Raw genomic sequence first — 9,273 nt, 5'->3', positions numbered from 1 at the left:
GCCTAGGGTGACCATATGAAAAGGAGGACAGGGCTCCTGCATCTTTAACAGTTGCATAGAAAAGGGAATTTCAGCAGGTGTCATTTGTATGAAGGCAGCACTTGGGAGAAATTCCCTCTACATCACAACAGTTAAAGCTGCAGGAGCTATACTAGAGTGACCAGATTTAAAAGAAGGCAGGGCTCCTGCAACTTTAACTGTTGCAATGAAGAGGAAATTTCACCAGGTTCCCCATATATACAAATGACACCTGCTGAAATTCCCTTTTCAATACAACTGTTAAAGATACAGGAGCCCTGTCCTCCTTTTCATGGGGTCACCCTAGTTTTGCAGGCTTTTGAAATGCAGTAAAATGCTCGCGAAACTGGCATACTCTTGAGGTGAGCGTAATATGGGCGTCCACCCCACAACTTGTGGGCCTCTGACTCTCCCCCTAGATGACAGGCACCAATCCTTGTGGGAAAACTATGGGGTTTAAGGCACACCGAGCATAACAATTCCAATTCCCACCATTAGAGGGCACTGGTAACACATAAACAATCACTGCCTTATTAACCCATAGGTGGTTGGGTTATGTTTTAGTTTTTTCTTCCTAAATTTCTCCCCCTGTCCATCAGGTGTTCCCAGAGAAGTGCGGTTTCTATACCTGCACCACCTGGGCATATTGCAGACGTTTTGTTTGTTCGAACTAAATTCAGAAAGGCCAAACTTTCCTTAAGTCAGGCAAGACGAGAAAAGAAAAGGGGAAAAAAAGAAGTTGCATGTGATAATTGCGCGCGCGTGTTTTAAGCCGTGCCCGGGGCGGTTAAAACAAGGCTGCGTGGAAACCCGCGAACCCCTTGCCTCGGTTTGCACCCGCGACATCAGTCCACCCGTATGAAATGTCGCTTCCACACGACCCCCCCCAGCCCCGTGCAATCCGCCTCGCACCCCCCGCCCGCTTTGCAATTCCACGCCCCCGCCGCAGCCTTCGCGTTTCCTGCAACGTGGAGAACCCACGCGAGGACGAGGACAGCCGCGCGGCGGCACGCTTGGTCCGCGCAATTCCGCCCCCTGAAGTCGGGGCTGCTGCTGCTCCCTCCTTCCCTCGCCGCGCCCCAAACTACATCCCCCAAGATGCTTTGCCGGTCTCTCCCTGGGGTTCCGGATGCTGCTGCTGCTGCTGTTGCTGCTGCTGCCGCTGCTGACAAGCGAAGGTAAGCCGAGAGAGCTTCTGAGGCAGACACAGCCGCTCTGGAAGGAGCTCGAGCGCAGGCGGGCAGCTCGGCCGGCTCTTCTCTCGCTCCCTCTCTGAGGCAAGCAAGCGGGAGGCAGGCAAGGAGAGGCGGCGGCGACGGTGGCTAGGAGGAGGCGGCGGCGACGAGCGGGGCGGGGGGGCATAAGCGCCGCCACCAGCAGCAGCAGCAGCAGCCGCCGCCAAGAGGGTCTGGTGGGTCTTCGTTTCCTTTTTCCCACCCAGCAGCAGCAGCAGCAGCAAGAGAGCGCGAGCGAGCGCGGCAGAGGCGCAGGCGGGCGGAGGGAAGCGAATCCTCGCCGCCTTGCAGCTTTCCTACGCACCCCCTCCTCTTGGCTGCTTCTTTTGTGTGGTGTGTTTGGAAGGGAGGGAAGGAAGGAGGCAAGAGCGACAGAGAGAGAGAGAGAGAGGAAGGAAGGAAGGAGGAGAAGAGGAGAGCGGCGGCAGCGGCGGCGGCGGCGGCGGCGTCATGTCCAGCAGAGTTGCGCGAGGATAATGTGATCGACAAAGAGGCGATGAATATGCTGTCGCTGAAGGTTGGCAGTGGCGCCGAAGGGTCGGGCAGCCTCCCCGGCAGCCAGGAGCCCTCGCTTCTGGAAGAAAAAAGTCTCGCCCGAAAGGCAGCGTCCGCCGAAGGGATCGGAGCCCAGCAGCAGGCTGGTGAGTAACTCGGGCGATTCGCCTTCGGCTCGGCTCGGCCGGCCAGCCCGCCTCCTCTTCCTTGCCCGGTTCTACCTTTCCGTTTAATTTTATTATTAGTATTATTTGGTTTGTTTCCGTCTCTCTCTCTCTTCCCCCCCCCCCACCCAAGCCCAGGATGGCTACAAAATTTCCTTTCCCACCCCAGTTCTCTCGCTGTGTGTGTTTTTCTCTCCTCTTCTCCCCCTCCTACCCTAAGAGATTTTTTTTTAAAGGGAGGGGAACCAAAATCCACCCACCTCCGCTGCTACTAGGAGTGCGTGTGTGGGCAGCAAAGTATCCATGGGGTTGGAAAGAGGGATTTGGGAGGGAGGAGCGGGAGAAAGCGATGAATGATTTTTATTTTATTTTATTTTTTTAAAAAAACCTAGTCCGTATGAACCAGCCTTTTGTCTCAACCAGAGTAAGCAAAGCCTTGGCAGTTGGAGCAAGACTGTTGAAGCACACGCACGCACACACACAAAAAGCAGCCCGTATTTCTCTTTATTTCCTGTCCTCCCTTCCTCTCGCCTTTCCTAAGCGACACCTCTTCGGTTGCCTCCCCGCCGCCTTTGCAACGCACCGTTCATCAAGCGCCACTTTCGCCTCTTTTCTCTCTCTCTCTCTCCCCCCCCCCTCCGCTCTTTCAATTGCTCCCGAAATCGCTTTAGGTGTAAACATTAATCTGGCTTCGCACATGCAGATGGGGCGCGAGGCAGGCAGAAGGGTTCTCTGTGCATTGCATCGGAGAAGCCTCCGGAGTAAGCGGATCTGTTTACTGGGGAGGAAGGGAGGGAGGGAGGGGGGCGTTTGAGAGGCGGTGGGAGAAGGAAAGGGGGGGGGAGAGAGAGGGGAGATGCTTTGAACAGGGAAGGAGTTGGGGGTGGGGGAGTGAAAGCTCTCGCCAGGCAAACAATCCTTTATTATTTCAGCATGTGGGACTGGCAGGGAGGCGCAACCGGGGACGGAAGCCCCCTGCGGAACCTCGCTGGGAAAAGAGTGAAGTTGCGTCCTCTACCCTAGAGTTTCCTCTCGCCTCCGCGCCCCCCTCCCCGCCCCATCGTCATTGGGAGTGGAGTTTGCGAAGGAGCCATCGGTTGCAGGAAGGGGGCTCGTGGGGGGGGGGGAGAGAGAGCAGAGGTGAAAGGGTTCTAGGGGAGATTTCGCGCAAAGGTGGTGTTTGCTGGTGGAGACAGTTGTCCTACAAAACAGGGCCACTGTGGTGAGGGACCAGTTTAAAGTGTGTGTGTGTGGAGGGCGACCTGTGGCACAACTACCTCCACTGCAAATGACAGAAAAAACGAGGTTCTTTGGCAATGAAGAAGATGGCACCTGGGGAATCTTTTATCTCCTTTTCTCTCTCTCTCCCCCCCCCCATCCCTGGGGGAGGGGAGTGTGGAGTGATATCTGCCAGGCAGGGTTCTGTTCACTAGAAGGCAGGTAGCTTTTTCCCCCTTTAAAGCTACTGAGTCTGGGGCATAGGAGGGCAGGCATATTTACCCAGAAGTAAGTTCTGCTGTGTACAGTGGGCCATCCTCACAGGTAAGGGTGCATAGAATTGAAGCTTAAGTATAATTTTGTGCCTAGCTGCTTTGCTTAGGTTGCTCCGTGCCGGTGAAATGTGGTGTCTGTTTATCACCTCTTTCGCCCTACCCTTCCTTGGAGTGGCTCCAGGCAGCTTCTTTGTGGTGGGAGCTGCAGATGGATTTTCCTGTTGCAGAAAAGAAACCTTGAAGCGTCTCAGATTCCGCCCCCCCCTCAAAGTATGCCTTCCTTCCTTTCTTTCAAATGTGACATGCAGTACGTTTGCAGCACAATCCTCTGTGTGTTTACTCAGGCGTAATTACTCCTAGGTAAGTGCGCGTAGGATTCACTGCAACCAGCTTGGTGGTTGTGTCTGATCCTATGGGGAAATCCTTCTCCAAAGTGTTAGGTAAACACCTGGGAGAGAATTGGGTTCAGCTCTGTGCTGGAAGGGGTTCCTCTCCTTTGGCTTTTTAGAGATATTCTTCTCTTTCTTGAAGAGCAAGTGAAATCAAAATACCCGGGCTCATGCAGGAATAAATTAGCAGCAGCAGTTTGACTAATGAGGTGCACTGGGCAATCCTTGCCATTAAGCCTTTGAGGTTTTAGTTGTCAAGGTCTGTTGACATAGTTTTGCATGGAGAAAGTTTCGCCCACAAGGGAGAGCAGTGTCTGGATGTTGCTCGCTTGCTTGAGACTCGACTTGTCTCTCCCCCACCCAGCCCAGGGCTGGGCTCAGTGGTTTGCAAACAGAGTGCAGGGCAGGTTTCTCTTGCATATGGGAGAGTCGAAAGCTGGATTCTCAAGTTACTTTGCAAGGGTGTAAGACCAACCCGGAGTAACTTGGTTTGAGGTTTGATGTAGATATGGAGTTGCTTTTAATGAGCTCCTAGGTGTCTCCTTACAGTTCATGCCAAGAAACATCCCACTGGGGGGCGGTAGGGCAGGCGGCCATGGCTCTGTTGGCAGAGCACCTGCTGCGCATGAAGAAGGTCCCAGGTTCAATCCCTGACGGCTCACGGCTCTCATTACAGGGATCTCGGGTAGCAGGGCTGGAGGAGAAGACACCTGCCTGAGGCCAGAGAGAAAGAGGCGAAAGGAGCGGAAGAGAGAGGATGGCCCAGTGGGCTAAATGGACCAAAGTGGGATTTGGCAGCTTCACGTGCTCACTGGGGCTGTATGGAAGGAAGGGGCATGTGCGCACCATGAGGTCAACCTCTGCTCAATTGCGCTTGTGCAGCCCCAATGAGCCGAACCACATCCATCATGTTCCCCTATGTGTGCATGTGACTGTTTGCTGTTACCTCTGCACCAGTTCTTGTCTTGAGAGAGGGTCAAATCCTGCTCTCCTGGCTCATGCCTGTTTAGAATCATTGGTTTCCGTGAAGCTGTCTTTCTCTCTCCTTAACAGCGGTGCGCTTGAGGAGCAGAACTGAGGACCTCCTAGGAGTTGTGCCTGAGGAGAGTGTGGGGTGGTGGGTGGGAATTGGCAGAGGCGTCTACCGTGTGACTTCTGCAGGGGAGTGGGCCAAGGCAAGGACACAATGAGCATTTGGGAACTGGAGCCTGGCGGAAGCAAGGAGGGAGAAATGCATAGAAGGTTACAGGCGGCCTGGAGGGGGTGAGCTGGCAGGAGTCCTTGCCCTCGCTGCCTCGGAGGGAGGCTTCAGGGACCTGGGGGCGGTCTATTTCTGCTGAGATCCTGAGGAAAGATCTGGGAGAATGGTAAGCGTCTATAAATAGTGTGTGTCAGCCGAGTGGAAACGGAGCCTCTGAAAAACTCCTGCTTGAGAGACCGGTGCCTTGATCAACCGGGCTGTCTGTGCGGCGAAGGCTGTGGTTGTAATGAGGTCTGGGAACTCGGGGTGCGGAGTGGAGGGGCCCCCTGCTGTTCAGGGTGTAGGTATGAAGGCCTCGTCAAATGCTCCACTCCGTTGGCATGTTGAAATGTCTAGGTCGCGTTGCCCTGCGTGCGTGCCGTAGCCGGAATGTGGAAGGGGGTGAGCAGTGCCAAATGTCTTGGGTGTGCTGATTTCAAGCCACCTCTGGCCTGTCTTCGAGTTGGGGAGGGCGTTAGGCCTTCCTGTGGAACTTTTCAGTTGGAGTTCTGAATCTAGGGGGCTTGCAGGCGTGTTCAGTGCGGTCACCTATCGGTTGGCCAAATGGCACGCAAGTTCTGTGTCATGAACTTTGCAGGCGATGGTGGCTCCTTCGGCGTGGGCAGAGCTATCTTGGGGAGACCTGAAGGCGTGATTTTTGAACAGAGCCACGTCAGGTGATTCAAAGCAACCTCGTGCGTACCCAAATAGTCTGGGGAGTTGCATGGAAAGCTTGTGTTCGCTAGAAATAAGGGTGGTTTTATTACATTGGTATGGTGTAGAGGAGAGGGAGAGAGATCACAGGGCTGCCTGAAGTCATTTGAAGCCTGAGGCAAAAAATAAATAAATCCCTGTGCATATGCCTGTGCACTAATAAACGTGAGGGCAGAATTCTTCATAATTTCAACAAGGCCTGTGCAAGAGATCTTCCCAGCAAATTCTGTTTGTGATGGGTTGGACATAGCATGTCTATCCCCCATCCTTAATTCCTCACCTTGCTTGTGGTAGGACTGTCTTTGGGTGAGCAGACAAAGGAGACATGTAAGATACACATGCGTGTGCATGTTTTTGGACCCAGTACAAACAGGCTACTTGGACCTCCTATGCGCATCCTATGTTCCCATCCCTTACATATGTACAAATACATTATTTGTATTTATAGCCAGATGTGGCAGTATGGTATGTGTGTGTATTAGCAGGCATTTACTCTTTATATATTGGGCCTGTACATCGTACCAGCATCACAAACTCCCACTATTCCTGGGATCAGTGTCCCTGATTATTAAGGTGTGTTGTCCTTCCCACCAGCTGTCTGACCCTCCCTGCCTGTGCACAGGGAACTATGGGACTGGTCATTCTGGAGAGAGCACGCCATTTAAGAATGAGCCCCAGCCTGTTTATCAAACTACAAGTTCTAGTTTAACAATAGAAGCGAACTCTCCCTGTTCTAGAAAAATGTCTGGGCCAGAAGCTCACTGTTCAGAATGTTTGCTTGTTCTGTTCTATCACTGCTTCTCTGCCCATCTCCAGCAAATTTCACAAGATCTGGACAAGTGGTAAATACATACAGGGAAGCGTATCTCCATAAATATCCTCAACCGTCACCTACAACTTAGCCTCAGTGTTCGGGTCCAATAAAGGGTGGCCATTTCCCACAGATGCTTGGACCCTTGTGTGTGTGTGTGTGTGTGTGTGTGTGTGTGTGTGCAGTGCACACACACCCTCCATGGAGAATGTTCCCTATAATGCAGATCACGGATTAGGGGTGGTGGTGATTAAGATTATCCTAAAATTCTTGACCATGCAGAAAAAATAGCGCTGGGCTTGGGGGGAGGATAAGGTAGACGTGCACAACTTGTGACCCACTAAACTGAATACCATCTGCCCCATATACCTCCTGGTTTTGCTGCCTGCCCACCCAGAACTGCAGAAATAATGTGGAGGGGAAGTTGAGCATCTGGCAGGTCAAACGTGTACGTAGCAAGTCTGCTGTGTTTGAGTTAATAGGTTAGAAGTTGTACAGGCCCAGCTAGAGTCAGGTTTGCCAGGATAAATGGCTTACTTTGAACGTCCTGAACATCCCTGGACTTGCAAACTCCATCATTTGGTGGCTTTTCCTTCTCTGGCCCATCACAGGAGAGGCATTTTCATCTGTTTTTTTGTTTTCTTTGTTCTGGGAGAAAAGGGTTAAGTTCAGTTACTTTGGATAATTTGTGTTGCATGGAGTTGCAAGTTTCTTATGTAGTGGGATAGTTGCTGAAAAGCTGCTGGTACCAGCAAAAGGGGTGCTCCCGAGATTCTAATTTACAATTTTCTTTGAAGCAACTAATCAACCTATTTCATTCTAAACATTACTACACACACACACACACACACACTTTGAAGCAGTGTGGTAGTCTTCTGGAGAGCCATGAAGACCTGTGGTGTACATGGGCTTGTGTACTCATCAAACCCCTAACAAACGTTTTCCCTTTCTCAAGGGGATGCTTACTTATGAGTTCACAGAGCTGAAGGGACACCATATTTTGTTGCTGGCATGTTTATTATTGTGCATGGAAACCAGCAGTGTGTGCAATCTATCGCCATAGTAGTGTCCCCTGTGATGTGTATGCCATGCTGCAAACGCATTGGAGCGGGGGGGGGGGGGCGGGACTTAAAATGCACACCTTGAACTTGCATACGACTCACAACTGTTGAATGCCTTGGTGTATTATGCTTGCAGTAGTGCGGAGAATGTGCTAGGGCTTTGCAGCCACCTTTGTGGTGCTAGTGCATGCTAGAATGCTAGAAACCTCCAACTGTGTGCATGTGATTGCATATTTAATTCTCGCTGTGACCTTTTGCCTGCTTGAATAATTCACAAGGACTGTAGATCACAAATGGAGCAATCCAATGCATGTTTACTTCGAAGTACCTCCCACTTCATCTCTAATAAGTGAGTTCAGGATTCCAACCCAATGTTCCTACCTGTGCCTAACCTGCAAATCTGTTCCTATCTGTACCTAACCTGCAGACCTTTGTTCTGAGATGCAGCTCATGTCTTGAACTTGGTCTCTAGAGTGATAAACTGCAATTTTTTCTGGGATGGGTGAATGCACGGCTTTTGTACTTTAGACTTCCTTCCATAACAGGTTCATAGATATATTTTGTTCATAGATATATATTTTTCTCTACAGTAAAATGTGAGGTGTTCATTTTTAAGAACATGCTGCCAAGATTTTAGGTGCGCATGGACTCTTTAGATTTCAGTGCATAGATGGAATAAGATGTACATTGTGGCGCATCCTGGGTGGTCTCTCTCTCTCTCTCTCTCTCTCTCTCTCTCTCAAAAGTAGCAGCTTTGGGTTTGCCCACTGTGCTCAGGAATCCAGGCTTTCTTGCTCTACTGTACAGAAGATAGCATAGATTTATCATGACTGAAGGAACCGATGGTGGGTCTCCTGCTTTGGTTCGCAACAAGTTGGGTGGCACAGAGCACTTGTAGGACCTGTCCAGATGGCAGTCCAGAGATTAGGAGCACCGTGCTGTGGATCCCTGCCAGTCTATGTGCTGAGTGGGGACCATGACACTTGGGGACCTCGACATTGTGGGTGTCCTGCAGGGGTATCCTTGTGGGAAAAGTAATTGCCTTTCTCTTAGATGCTTTCTGGGGCAATGAGGCTTCGGACCCTTGCTGAGTCTCAAGTGTGCAATTTTATCTTGAGCTGTGCACCATGAAAGGAGCCTGATGCTTATTTCAAGTTAGGGTCAAGGTCTGTTATGAATGCCAGAGCTTGGCGTGAATCAAGAGAAGCAGAAGTCCCCACGTTCTCCACTGACTGACTGAATAATAACTCTCTGATGTTGTGAAGTAGCAGGTATTTCAGGTGTGACTCTCGAGCAGATGTATCACTGGTGCTTCTTGTGTTAGAAATCCATTTTTTCCTGCCTTCGAAACTGGGGTTACGGAGACATCACGGCCTTGTTTAGTTCCAGCTTTCTTGGTCTACATATAGGCATCTTTTCTAACCAGTTTCATTACACTAAGCAACAAAGGAAGGGGGATTCGGTTGTTAGGCATATTTCCACAAAATGCTATGGGTTGTGCAATATGCACGGCTTTCAGGATAACTTGTCCTAAGACTTCTGACCCTTCTTGTACAATAATTGGCCTCTTAAAGCCTGACCATTGCTTTGCATTAGGGAAGGGATGGAAAGGCCATCGCAGGGGACGACAGTTGAGTGTATCTCCTTGTTCCT

At 51.0% G+C, this 9,273-nt stretch overlaps 1 protein-coding gene across 2 annotated transcripts in view; it reads left to right on the top strand.

Moving 5' to 3' along the window:
• The first annotated feature begins 1,643 nt into the window (after positions 1–1,643).
• AHDC1 (AT-hook DNA binding motif containing 1) overlaps positions 1,644–9,273 on the top strand; it is a 242,957-nt gene continuing 235,327 nt past the window's right edge. For both annotated transcript variants that reach the window (XM_063140463.1, XM_063140462.1), the window contains exon 1: positions 1,644–1,894. In XM_063140463.1, the coding sequence (XP_062996533.1) occupies positions 1,750–1,894 (145 nt within the window). In that variant the 5' untranslated portion in view covers positions 1,644–1,749. The remainder of the gene's footprint in view (positions 1,895–9,273) is intronic.

The sequence above is a fragment of the Elgaria multicarinata genome, chromosome 13 (assembly GCF_023053635.1).
Source record: "Elgaria multicarinata webbii isolate HBS135686 ecotype San Diego chromosome 13, rElgMul1.1.pri, whole genome shotgun sequence".
NCBI lineage: Eukaryota > Metazoa > Chordata > Lepidosauria > Squamata > Anguidae > Elgaria > Elgaria multicarinata.
Note: the sequence above shows the minus strand (reverse complement) of the source record. Positions and strands in the feature narration are given on the sequence as shown.